General features: G+C 42.3%; 1 protein-coding gene across 1 annotated transcript in view; it reads left to right on the forward strand.

Moving 5' to 3' along the window:
- Positions 1-14,013, forward strand: part of UBE3C (ubiquitin protein ligase E3C) — a 136,479-nt gene that overhangs the window by 19,128 nt on the left and 103,338 nt on the right. Inside the window, exons 2-4 of the mRNA XM_030826341.1 lie at positions 6,248-6,301; positions 12,117-12,191; positions 13,372-13,518. Coding sequence (XP_030682201.1) covers positions 6,248-6,301; positions 12,117-12,191; positions 13,372-13,518 — 276 coding nt within the window. The remainder of the gene's footprint in view (positions 1-6,247; positions 6,302-12,116; positions 12,192-13,371; positions 13,519-14,013) is intronic.

The raw sequence follows: 14,013 nt of genomic DNA on the forward strand, positions 1-14,013 counted from the left end.
AGGCCAAGGCAGGAGAATTGCTTGAACCTGGGAGGCGGAGGTTGCAGTGAGCCGAGATCGTGCCACTGCACTCCAGCCTGGGCAACAGATATATCTATCTATCTATCTATCTATATATATAGATATATATATATATAGAGAGAGAGAGAGAGATACATATAAACATGGTGAGACCCAGTCTCTACACTCTTTTTTTCCTTTTTTTTTTTTTTTTTTTTTACTGTAAAGAGAGCCTTGTTTCATGGCCCAGGCTGGTCTCAAACTCTTGGCTTCCAGTGATCTCCTGCCTCAGCCTCCCAAAGTGCTGGGATTACAAGTGTGAGCCACTGTGCCTGGCCCTAGAGTCAGCTTTAACTTGGAGGCTGTGAAGAAAATCAAAGGAAACACAAATATAATGAAGCTTTTTGAAAACCAGTTTTTCATTGACTGGCCAAGAGAGGGAACCTATTCTATTACATGCCAAATTCCAGTGTGAAACCATGCACTCATACTTTATTTTGAAACCATAAGCCATAGCACCCAAAACCTCTGTTAAACTTTTGGGAACAAACAGGTTGAAAGTAGATGCACAGAGTGGCAGGACCGATGTAGAGAACACTGCATCTGTGCGTTGTGTTTAATCACAAAGGCTAGAGCTGCTAATTGGCCAAATAGGAAGCTGCTGCCAAAGCTGTGATTAAAAGTGATGATTAGTCACAAAGCAAATAAAATAATGGACAAGATTCCTTTGTCTGATGATTTAGCTCACTGTCCATTTTTAGATAGGGACAAATACATTGAGCAGCTGTTATTTTCCTGGGGAAGACAGACTTGGTTCTGTTCACTAGAGACCGATGAGCCCACTGATACTCTGAACTCAGCTAACCCACTGATACTCTGAACACAGCTAATCCACTGATACTCTGAACTCAGCTAACCCACTGATACTCTGAACTCAGCTAACCCACTGATACTCTGAACTCAGCTAATCCACTGATACTCTGAACTCAGCTAACCCACTGATACTCTGAACTCAGCTAACCCACTGATACTCTGAACTCAGCTAACCCACTGATACTCTGAACTCAGCTAATCCACTGATACTCTGAACTCAGCTAATCCACTGATACTCTGAACTCAGCTAATCCACTGATACTCTGAACTCAGCTAATCCTTTGCTTTGTCAGGCGTGAGCTGAATAGACAAGTCCATGGAGACATTTTTTTTCTAGCTCATCAATTAGAAGAAATGCTTTAAAATCTATTGTTGATTTTATGACAAATGATAACGTAGACTCCAAGTGCATTGAATGGTAAAAGCAGAGATAGTGTCTTGGGTTAATACGAGAATTTGTCCACTGTGCTCCAGCACCAGAAACTTTACCAGAACTAAAGTCTGCTCCCTTTTTGTATTGAAAACACAGTCCTACTAGTCTCATGTATGCAGGGATATTAAGTCCGTTATCAACAGAGTGTGAAATAATCACTCTTGTGAAAGGTGGAGACTTAATTCTCTAGCCTTGTGAAGTTGTGGGCAGTAACTACCAGCACCCACTTCTCCTTCATCCTGAAAGCTTGTAGGTAGCAAAGTCTCTCTCTCCTTGACTGTTATCTCAAGAGTAATGTCACATCTTTGTGGAGTCAAGCGTTCACCATGGCATACACACCATGATTGTGGAGGAAAGAATTGTGGAAAACTTGAAAAAAGTATTTTGAATATGGCATTTACAAAGTTAGGAGTATTTGACACAGCAGGCATGTGGGAAAAAAGAAAAGATTAAAAAAAAAAAACAGAATTAGAATTAAAGGTCTCCGTGAGTGTTTTCCTAAACCAGTTGGTGATGGTGAATGGATAAAGACAGTCTCCCCCTACCCTGTTTTATTAATATGTGAATATTCCCAAGTAAAAAGACATATTCAAAAGATCAGACTGTGGATGGTTTCTTGAAGCAAAAGTTTGTTAAAGCAAAATGGCATTTTGGTTAGGAATTCCTTTTCAGAATCCAGTTCTGTCGGAGAGCATGATTAAATACCATTTGCAGCTGGGTGCGATGGCTCACGCCAGTAATACCAGCACTTTGGGAGGCTGAGATGGGTGGATCATTTGAGGTCAGGAGTTTGAGACCAGCCTGACCAACATGGTGAAACCTTGTCTCTACTAAAAATACAGAAACAGCCGAGTGTGTTGGCACATGCCTGTAATCCCGGGGGCGGAGGTTGCAGTGAGCCAAGATCGCCCCACTGCACTCCAGCCTGGGCCAGAGCAAGACTCTGTCTCCAAAAAATAAATACCATTTGCCTGCCTGATCTAATTACAGACATGTAAATTAGAATTCTTCGGTTAATATCAAAATTTAAAAATTAAACTGTCTAATAGAGCCTAATCTTCCTCTTAAACTAAGCAGCATAGCGTCTCGTATTCTTTTATTGTGATTATAAACAGTTTATTTTACCTTGAGGAATCAAGTTTCAGATAGGGCTTTTTATAAATAAACTTGTTAGATTTTTATATAATTCCGTAGTTACTTTTTTTTTTCTTTTTTTTTTGAGATGGAGTCTCGTTCTATCACCAAGGCTGGAGTGTGCGGTGGCATGATCTTGGCTCAGTGCAACCTCTGCCTCCCAGGTTCAAGTAATTCTCCTGCCTCAGGCCTCCAAGTAGCTGAGACTACAGGTGCGTGCCACCACGCCCAGCTGATTTTTGTATTTTTAGTAGAGACGGGGTTTCGCCATGTAGGTCAGGCTAGTCTCGAACTCCTGACCTCAGGTGATCTGCCGGCCTTGGCCTCCCAAAGTACTGGGATTACAGGCGTGAGCCACTGCAGCAGCCACTTTGAAATTTAACTTTAAAAATAGTTTTCATTGTATTTAATTTGGGGGGGTGCCTTCTGTTTGTGACCAGTGATGTTGTTTTTCTGTTTAGTGATGAAAGATTTCCCCTTGAGATAAATACGTTTAGGTTAAAAAGAGTCTTTTTGGCAAGACTAATACAGTAGTTGATTGTATCGTTTATATGGTACCAAGCAGTAGTTCATTATGCCGTTATGTTTTATTACTGAGCCAGTTGATGTCTTAGTTGGTGTCTGCAAAATTTCTCCCCTCTGAATTTTCTGTCTTTCCCTTGTTAATTGATCTATATCTTGAGAGATACTTTGAGACTAGGCAAATCCTGTTTCTCCTCAAACTTTTGCCCACTAATTTTAGCATACGTTAGTAGATCTTGTCTGCAGTGTTTTTGTGTTTTCTGTTTTTCTCTTTCCTTCTACATTTTTAAACTGGATTCTGTGAGGAAAAGAGCTTTCTTTCCCCTTGTTTATTGATTTGGTTATTTATGTAAGCATTGAGTCCATGATTCGTATATGTGCATATAATCCTATGGATTAAAATCTAATGCTGTCCTTATTGCGTAACCTTACTGTAATCATGAGAGTATTGGAAAAACCCAAATTGAGGGACAGCATCCAGGACATGAAAGATGAAGGTAAGAACTCTATAGATTGGAGGAAGATTAAGAAGAAATAGTACCTAAATATAATGTGGCGTCCTGGATAGAATTCTAGAACAGATAAACAGCATTAGTGGGAAAATTGGTGGATTTCTAATTAAGTTTGTAGATTAGTTAATGTTATTGTATCAGTGTTAATTTGCTATTGATAATTGTATCTACTGAATGTAGAAGTGAGTAAGATGTATGGGATAAGGGAACTTGGATCATTTTTGTAGCTTTTCTTTGTCTAAAATTAGTTTTTAAAAATTTTAAAAATTAAAGAATATTAAGTAAACAATCATGAGTCATTTTAATTAAGTTTAAAACAGTATTTTTTCTGCTGTTGGACGTGTGGTAAAGGTTTTTTATGTGAAATTTTCTATGATAGAAAGTATCTGGAGGATTAATTTCTTTGACTTTACTTTTTTTTTTTTTTTTTTTTTTGAGACAGGATCTCGCTTTGTGACTCCAGCAAGAGTACAGTGGCACAATCTCGGCTCACTGCAGCCTCAGCCTCAGCTTCTCCAGTTCAAGTGATCTTTCTGCCTCAACCCCCAAGTAGCTGGGACTACAGGCATGCGCCACCATGCCTTGCTAATTTGTTTTGTATTTTTTGTGGAAATGGGGTTTCACCATGTGGCCCAGGCTGGTCTCGTACACCTGAGCTCAAGTGATCTGCCCTCCACAGCCTTCCTAAGTGCTCGGATTATAGGCATGAGCCACTGCGCCGGGCCTGGCTTTACATTTTGACAATTAGAAACTTGATTCTAGGCCGAGCATGGTGGCTCATGTCTGTAATCCCAGCAGTTCGGGAGGCCAAGGCGGGCAGATCAGTTGAGGCCAGGAGTTCGAGACCAGCCTGGTCAGTGTGGCAAAAACCCGTCTCTACTAAACATACAAGTTAGCCAGGTGTGGTGGTGTGCACCTGTAGTACCAGTTACTCGGGAGGCTGAGGCATGAGAATTGCTTGAAACCGGGAGGCAGAGGTTGCAGTGAGCCAAGATCGCCACTACACTCCAGCCTGGGTGACAGAGCAAGACTTGTCTCAGTTTAAAAAAAGGATAGAAACTTTGATTCGAATATTGTTAGTTCACATATCAGTGTATAATTTTAAGTTGGCTTAACTACTCTCTGACACTGTTCTGATTAAGTGTCTCTCTTAAGATACGTAATTTTTTTTCTTTTTTGAGACGGGGTCTTGCTCTGTTGCCCAGGCTGGAGTGCAGTGGTGTGATCTCGGCTCACTGCAAGCTCCACCTCCTGGGTTCAAGTGATTCTTCTCCCTCAGCCTCTCGAGTAGCTGGGACTACAGGCATGTGCCACCATGCCCAGCTAATTTTTGTATTTTTAGTAGAGACGGGGTTTCACTATGCTGGCCAGGCTGGTCTCGAACTCCTGACCTCATGATCTGCCTGCCTCGGCCTCCCAAAGTGCTGGGATTACAGGCGTGAGCCACTGTGCCTGGCCTGAATTTATTTTTTTGTAATGATTCATATATAGTGTCTCCAACCTTGAACTTTTTTTTTTTTTTTTGAGACAGGATCTTGCTTTGTCACTCAGGCTAGAGAGTGGTAGCTCAGTCCTGGCTCACTGCAGCCTTGTCCTCCTGGGCCTAAGTGATCCTCCCACCTCAGCCCCCTGAGGGACTACAGGCACATGCTGCTGCACCCAACTATTTTAAAAAAGTTTTTGTAGAGGCAGGGTCTCAAACTCCTGGGCTCAAGTGATTCTCCCGCCTTGGCTTCCCAAAGTGCAGGGATTATAGGCATGAGCCATCTTGCCCAGCCTGGACCTTTAATTTTATTTTGGATGAAATTTACAAAAATAAAATATCCATACACTAAAGACTGGAACAATCTGTGGGGGAGAAGAGGGTTCTCTTTAAGTATTTTTCATTTATTTGAAGTTTTCCTTTTATTCTTTCACTTCCTTCTACAAACCAAGTGATTTTGTTCAAAACTTAGTTTCACTTATGAAAAAAAAATTTCATCAAAGAAATTGATTTCTTCATTGAAATTTTTATTGAGATAATTGTAGATTCATATGCAACTGTTAGAAATGATACCCAGAGATGGCTGGGCGTGGTGGCTCACGCCTGTAATCCCAACACTTTGGGAGGCCGAGGTGGGTGGATCATGAGGTCAGGAGATCGAGACCAGCCTGGCCAACATGGCAAAACCTTGTCTCTATTAAAAATACAAAAATTAGCTGGACGTGGTGGTGGGCGCCTGTAGTCCCAGCTACTCGGGAGGCTGAGGCAGGAGAATGGCGTGAACCCGGGAGGCAGAGCTTGCAGTGAGCCGAGATCACGCCACTGCACTCCAGCCTGGGCGACAGAGAGAGACTCTGTCTCAAAAAAAAAAAAAAAAAAAAAAAAGAGAAGAAATGATACCCAGAGACCCCTGTCCACATTGCCCAGTTTCCTCTGGGGTAATATTTTACAAAGCTAGTAAGATGTCGCAGCCGGAACTCTGACATTGGTACGGAGCACCAGTCTTACTCACATTTTCCCCAATTTTACCTGTACTCATTTGTATATGTGAAGAAATCAGATTTTATGCTTAAAAACACTACTGAAGTACTAGCTTGTATTATATCTAGTGACCTCTGGGAAACCATTTAACTTCTTGTGCCTCAGATTCGCTCATCTGAGTAAGTCAAGACAGCTTGTTTGGATGATCTTTAGAATCTTTTTTTGGGTGAAAACATTCTATAATTTTTGTATGGGAGTTTTAAAATTGAAATTATAACCTTACCTCCTTTTTTCTCTGTTTGGGTGTAGGAGGAAAAGGCTTCTCTTTTACATCGTACTCAGGAAGAAAGAAGAAAGAGAGAGGTAAAAACAGTTTTGTAATACTCCGTAGATAAGCATTTTTTCTACAGCATTTAAACACGCCTTGGTTTTACTGTATATATGTATGTGTCTATGTATTTTTTATATATGACAGAATGTGTGTGTGTTTCGCTTTAGAAACATTTATTCTGGAGCCAGTGTAGAAAGAGATGGACTAAAAGGGCAGTTTCCAGACTGGAGAAGGAACATGGGCTTTTGGTTGACTTACATAATGATATGGTTTCCAGAAGATCTAGAAAGCCATATTATAAATGTAATGTTCATATTTCTTTTTCTTCTCTTTTTTTTTAAGATATTGAGTCTTGCTCTGTGACCCAGGCTGGAGTGCAGTGGCAAGATCATAGCTCACTGTAGCCTTGACCTCCTGGGCTCAGGTGATCTTCCTGCTCTAGCCTCCTGTAGCTGGGACTACAGGTGCATGCCACCGTGCCCAGCTAATTTTTACATAGATGGGGTCTTGCTTTGCTGCCGAGGCTGATTTCAAACTATGGCCTCATGCAGTCGCCTTCCTTATTTTCCCAAAGTGTTGGGATTACAGGCGTGAACTGCCTTGTCTGGCTTACGATGTTGATGTTTCATGAAGCAAAAGGAGAAAGCTCACTGTTAGACGTGTGTCTTAACTGTTTGTGAAGAAGGTAAAAGAAAGACACTAATGACATTTTTATTGTTTATCCTATATCTTATGATAGTTTCTTTAAATAGCTTTATTTTGTTGATTAATCAGCAATTGTACTATCTTATGACCTGCCTTTTCAGGTAGAGTTTTTTGTTTTGTTATTTTAACAATTCATTTAGGCCTCTAACAAATATTAGTTGAGAACTTACTATGTATGTACTAGGTATTGCTCTGCTTGCTGGGTGTACAGATAGTGAATAAGACAGACAGGGTTCCTGCTCAGTGGTAGAACAGAGCCGTGAACCAGGATGCTGAGGTGCTGACAAAACCTATGAGGGCAACAGAGTAATGTGATTACAACTGGAAGGGCCTATATTAGAGATGGTGGTTAGGGGAAGGGCTCTCTGAGGTAGTTACAGGGAAAAGAGTTTTAGGCAGGATTTTCCAACCTTGGCACTGACATTTTTGAACAGGTAATTCTTTGTTGGGGGGAACTGCTCTGTACATTGGAGGATGTTTAGCAACACCCATGGCCTCTACCCACTAAATGCCAGTAGCACTCCGTTGCCTCAGTTGTGACAACCAAAAATGTCACCAGAAACTACCAAATGTCCCGGGGAGGGCACTGCTCAACCAAGAAAGTTATTTGTTGGTTGGTGTTTTTAATCTTGTTTTATGGAAAATTCTCGGCCATTCTCTCTTCCATTAGTGCTTTTGCTTCATTCTTCTCCTCCTCTCCTACTTGGATGCAAACTGTAAATGTATTTGACCTTTGCATCGTTTCCCATATTTCCCTCATGTGCTTTTCTGTGTGTTTATCCTTTTGAATATCTCTGCTTCAGTTTGGATATTTTCACCTGACCTAACTTCTGATTTACAGCTGATCTCTTTAGCATTGACTTTTTTTTTTTTTTTTTTTTTTTTGAGATGGAGTCTCACTGTGTCAACCAGGCTGGACTGCAGTGGCGCGATCTCAGCTCACTGCAACCTCCGCCTTCCAGGTTCAAGCGATTCTCCTGCCTCAGCCTCCCGAGTAGCTGGGACTACAGGCGCATGCCACCGCACCCAGCTAATTTTTTGTATTTTTAGTAGAGATGGGGTTTTGCCATGTTGGGCAGGCTAGTCTGGAACTCCTAACCTCAAGTGATCCGCCTGTCTCAGCCTCCCAAAGTGCTGGGATTACAGGCGTGAGCCACCCTGCCGCCTAATTGTTAAATACATCCATTGACTTCGTAATTTCAGTTTTTGTTATTTCAGTTCTAGAACTTTCTTTCATTCTTTTATATAGTCTTTAGTTTTCTTTTAATTTCTTGAACATAATTATAGATTTTTTTAAGACAATGTTTAAACTCCAGTAATTGGATCTTCTTTGGGGTTTGTTTCTGTTGTTTGTCCTCTTGATTTTTAATCTGATGGGGTTTCCTTTATAGGTGACTAGCTGCTTTTTTTTGATGCTTTTAGAATTCAGTCTTTGTCTTTGACTTTAGATAGTCTGATTATTTGCTTGGAGATCGTTGAGCCTGCTGTATGTGAGTGTCTAAATTTCTTGTGAGACAGGAAGTTTCAATCTATTATTTCATTAAGTAGGTTTCCTAATCCTTTCTTTGACTCTTTGACCTTGGTGTTACCAATACTTTGAATATTTTATTGCTTTATGTTATCCCAAATGTCATGAATGCTTTGCTCATTCTATTTTCTGTATTTTTGTCTGGCTGGATTATTTCAAAAGACCTATCTTCAAGTTCTGAGATTCTTTCTTTTGCCTGATTAGTCTGTCTTGAAGCTTTCAGATGTATTTTGTATTTCTTTAAATGAATTCTTCACTTCCAGAATTTCTAGTTGATTCTTTTTAAAAATACCTGTCTCTTTGGTAAGTTGCTCATTTACATCCTGAATTATTTTTCTGGCTTCTTTGTATTTTTCAGAATTCCCCTGTATCTCACTGAGCTTTAAAATCAGTATTTTGAGGGCTGGGCGCGATGGCTCACGCCTGTATTCTCAGCACTTTGGGAGGCCGAGGCGGGCCGATCACCTGAGGTCGGGAGTTCGAGACCAGCCTGACCAATATGAAGAAACCCCATCTCTACTAAAAATACAAAATTACCCGGGCATGCTAGCGCATGCCTGTAATCCCAGCTACTCGGGAGCCTGAGGCAGGAGAATTGCTTGAACTCGGGAGGTGGAGGTTGCGGTGAGCTGAGATCGTGCCATTGCACTCCAGCCTGGAGTGAAACTCCGTCTCAAAAAAATAAATAAATAAAAAATAAAAAAATAAAAATCAATATTTTGAATTATTTGAGATTTTCAAATTTTCTTTTCTTTTCTTTTTTTTTTTTTTTTGAGATGGAGTCTCCCTCTGTCACCCAGGCTGGAGTGCACTGGCACGATCTCGGCTCACTGTAACATCTGCCTCTTGTGTTCAAGTGATTCTCCTCCTCAGCCTCCTGAGTAGCTGGGATTACAGGCACATGCCACCATACCCAGCTAATTTTTGTTTTTTTAGTAGAGACGGGGTTTCACCATGTTGGCCAGGCTGGTCTCGAACTCCTGACCTCAGCTGATCCACCCACCTCGGCTTCCCAAAGTGCTGGGATTACAGGTGTGAGCCACTGCACCTGGCCGACGATTTTGTTTTGTTTTGTTTTGTTTTGTGACGAAGTTTCGCTTTTGCTGCCCAGGCTGGAGTGCGGTGGCGCAATCTCGGCTCACTGCAACCTCCACCTCCCGGGTTCAAGCGATTCTCCTGCCTCAGCCTCCCGAGTAGCTGGGATTACAGGCGCCTGCCACCACGTCCGGCTAATTTTGTATTTTTGGTACAGACAGGGTTTCTCCATGTTGATCAGGCTGGTCTCGAACTCCTGACCTCAGGTGATCCTCTCGCCTCAGCCTCCCAAAGTGCTGGGATTACGGGCGTGAGCCACCGCGCTCGGCCCAAAATTTCTATTTGATTAAAATCTATTGCTGGAGAATTATTGTATTCCTTTAGAGATGTCGTATTTCCTTGTTTTTTCATGTTTCCAGTGTCCTTACATTGCCATGTGCATCTGGTGAAAGTCGCTTTTTCCTGGTTGTTGTTGTTGTTTTTGAGACAAAGTCTCGCTCTGTCACCCAGGCTGGAGTGATCTTGGCTCACTGCAACTTCCACCCCCCGGCTTCAAGTTGTTCTCCTGCCTCAACCCCCCAAGTAGCTGGGATCACAGGCGTGCATCACCATGCCCAGCTAATTTTTGTTTTTTTAGTAGAGACGGAGTTTCACCATGTTGGCCAGGCTGGTCTGGGACTCCTGACCTCAAGTGATCCGCCCACCTCGGCCTTCCAAAGTGCTGGGTTTCCAGGCGTGAGCCACCATGCCTGACCTCACAGGATTTTTTTATAACCATTTCAAGCCCAGGAAGTACATCTACATGACTTGATGGTGTTGTTGAATCCCACAGTGTGTGTGTTAGTCTCAGCTTTGTAGAGGCCCTTCATAGAAGACATGAAACAATGTAGTATGGTGAGATGGAGTACAGGCTTTATTATCGTACCCGAGTTTGAATTCTGCCTTACATCTTTGGGTGTTGCTTAATCTTTATAGCAGTCTCAGTTTCTGCATCTTTAAACTGGAAGTGATGCTCACGTGTAAGATGACTGTGCATTTGGATATAAAATGCCTCTCTCTTTTTTTTTTTTTTTTTTTTGGAGACGGAATCTCACTCTGTCACCCAGGCTGGAATGCAGTGGCGCGATCTCGGCTCACTGCAAGCTCCGCCTCCCGGATTCACGCCATTCTCCTGCCTCCGCCTCCCAAGTAGCTGGGACTATAGGCACCTGCCACCATGCCTGGCTAATTTTTTGTATTTTTAGTAGAGGCGGGGTTTGACCATTTTAACCAGGATGGTCTCGATCTCCTGACCTTGTGATCCTCCTGCCTCGGCCTCCTAAAGTGCTGGGAGTACAGGCGTGAGCCACCACGCCCGGCCTAAAGTGCCTCTCATAGGGCTGGCACATAGTAGTAGGCTGTCCAACAGTGGTAGCACTGGTCATCACAATGATGAAGAATACATATTTTTGCCAGGTCGCTGAAGATTTTAAAGATACTCTCAAGTCAATGAAAACTGGAATTTTCTCTTGAAACAAGAAAGTAACCTTTAAAATAGATGCTGGTGTTGTCTGGTTGTATTCCTTTAATATTTAAAACTTTAAAAAGTCCTGCTAGCTGGGCACGGTGGCTCACGCCTGTAATCTCAGCATTTTGGGAGGCCAAGGCCGGAGGATCACGAGGTCAGGAGATCGAGACCATCCCGGCTAACACGGTGAAACCCCGTCTCTACTAAATATACAAAAAATTAGCTGGGTGTGGTGGCAGGTGCCTGTAGTCTCAGCTACTTGGGAGGCTGAGGCAGGAGAATGGTGTGAACTCAGGAGGCGGAGCTTGCAGTGAGCCGAGATGACGTGAGCAGAGCAAGACTCCATCTCAAAAAAAAAAAAAAAAAAGTCCTACTATGCTGGTGGGATTATAAAATGGTGTTGCCATTTTGGAAAACAGTGTGGCAATTCCTCAGTGATAACTCTACTTCTAGGTTTATGCTCAAGAGAAATGAAAACCTGTATCCACAACAAAACTTACATATGAATGTTCATAGCAGCCTTAATTCATAATAGACCAAAGTGGGAGCAGCCCAGATATCCATCAGCAGATGAATGGATGAATTCAATGTGGTCCGTGCATACAATGGAACATTACTCTTACTTAGCCTTAGAAAGGAATGAAGTCCTCACATATGCTGTAACTAACATAGGTGGATCTTGAAAACATGCTAAGTGAAGAAAACCAGACACAGCATATTGTATGATTCCATTATATGAACTGTCCAGAATAAGCAAATCCATAGCATAGAAGTAGATGAGTGATTGCCAGGGGCAAGGGAAGGAACGGCAGGAAACGGGGGTGGGGTGGGGGGGGGGGTGACTGCGAATGGAGACGGGGCTTCTGGTTGTGGTGATGAAGGTATTCTAAGATCAGTGGTGATGGTTGCATAGCTCTTAATATATTAAATGCATATTTAGTGGGTGTTACCTTTTAAAGAATGAATTTTATGGTATGTGAATGACATAGCTGTTAGTGTTTTTAAAGTCTTTACTAGCAAAATGTCATTTTCACTGGATTCTGACCAATTGCTCCCTCACTCCTCCTTTCAGGAAGAAAGGCGAAGGTTGAAAAATGCAATAATTATCCAGTCATTTATTCGAGGCTATAGAGACAGAAAACAGCAAGTAAGTTTGTTTGTTTTAAAATGAGAAGATAAGTAGGGCGTGGGAGAGCTTATTTTAAATATGGTATCTTTGTACACCTTGTTAATTGAAGTCAATGTTGACAATAGTATTCTTCCCAATAAATAATTTTATTTGTTCTAATTATTGTGAAGATTTATAGATAGGTGAGTTTTTAGGCAATTTTTAAGTAATAAAATACAAACATGGGCCTCACCACAGTTGAAAATCAAAATAGAAGGAAGTCGTGAGAGATTCTTTTTTTTTTTTTAATTGAGACTGAGTCTTACTGTGTTGCCCAGGCCAGAGTGCAGTGGCATGATCTCGGCTCACTGCAACCTCTACCTCCTGGGTTCAAGCAATTCTACTGCCTCAGCCTCCCAAGTAGCTGGGATTACAGGCACGTGCCACCACGCCCAGCTGATTTTTGTATTTTTAGTAGAGTCGGTGTTTCGCCATGTTGGCCAGGCTGGTCTCGAACTCCTGACCTCAAATGATTCGCCTGCCTTGGCCTCCCAAAGTGCTGGGATTACAAGCATAAGCCACTGCGCCTGGCCTGTTTTTGTTTTGTTTTGTTTTTTGTTTTTTGAGAGAGTCTTGCTCTGTCACACAGGCTGGAGTGCAGTTGCACGATCTTGGCTCACTGCAAGCTCTGCCCCCAGGTTCAAGCGATTCTCCTGCCTCAGCCTCCTGAGTAGCTGGGACTACAGGTGCATACCACCACAGCTGGCTAAATGTTTTTGTATTTTTAGTAGAGATGGGGTTTTACCACGTTGGCCGGCTGGTCTGGAACTCCCGACCTCAGGTGATCCACTCACCTCGGCCTCCCAAAGTGCTGGGATTACAGGCATGAGCCACCGTGCCCCGCCTAGCTTTTATATTTTTAGTAGAGACGGGGTTTCGCCATGTTGGGCAGGCTGGTCTTGAACTCCTGACCTCAGGTGATCCACCTGCCTTGGCCCCCCGAAGTGCTGGGATTAAAGGCATGAGCCACCATGCCTGGCTTTTTTTTTTTTTTTAACCATTTTTTTTCCTACAACTCAACTGTGAGCAAGGACCAATAATGGCGTTTTCGTTGTCAGTTGCCACCATTCCTGTAAACACGGCAACGTATGTTTACATCATAAGAATTGTGTGTCCAAATACTGTACTTATGGGTCATTTTGTTTTGTTTTTCTTCCAGTATTCCATCCAAAGAAGTGCGTTTGATCGCTGTGCTACCTTGTCACAGTCCGGGGGCGCTTTTCCCATTGCTAATGGCCCCAACCTTACCCTTTTGGTAAGGCAGCTTCTGTTTTTTTACAAACAAAGTGAAGACTCAAAACGTTTGGTGAGTGTTAACTACATTTTCACTTGTCCTCGTTTACACATGTTCTACTTTTTTGTTTAAAGTGCAAATGGCATCTCATCAGAAAGTTAAACAGCTCTCCACTGCGTCCAGGCTTTGCGAACTTCTCAGCTAGCTGTGAGAGGTTACCTTTGTGGTGGTGTGTTTTTACCTCTTAAAATTTGATACACATAAAAATGTGTATCCAAAAATAGGCTTTTTCATATTTTTTACAGTGGGAAACCTTAAGCATTTAAAAAGCAGAATATTTTGCCCACCTATCATGTACCCTGACACAGCCTCAGCAGTTGCCAGCACGCCTCTGTCAGTGGGACGTGCACCCTGAATACCACATCATGATTACCTGCAAACTCTAAAATACAGGGTCTCAGTGTTTACGTTTTATTGTTATTATATTAGAGATGGAGTCTTGCTCTGTTGCCTTGAATTCCCAGGCTTAAGCAGTCCTCCCACCTCAGCCTCCCAGGTAGCTGGGAC

This window comes from Nomascus leucogenys, chromosome 13, assembly GCF_006542625.1.
Source record: "Nomascus leucogenys isolate Asia chromosome 13, Asia_NLE_v1, whole genome shotgun sequence".
NCBI lineage: Eukaryota > Metazoa > Chordata > Mammalia > Primates > Hylobatidae > Nomascus > Nomascus leucogenys.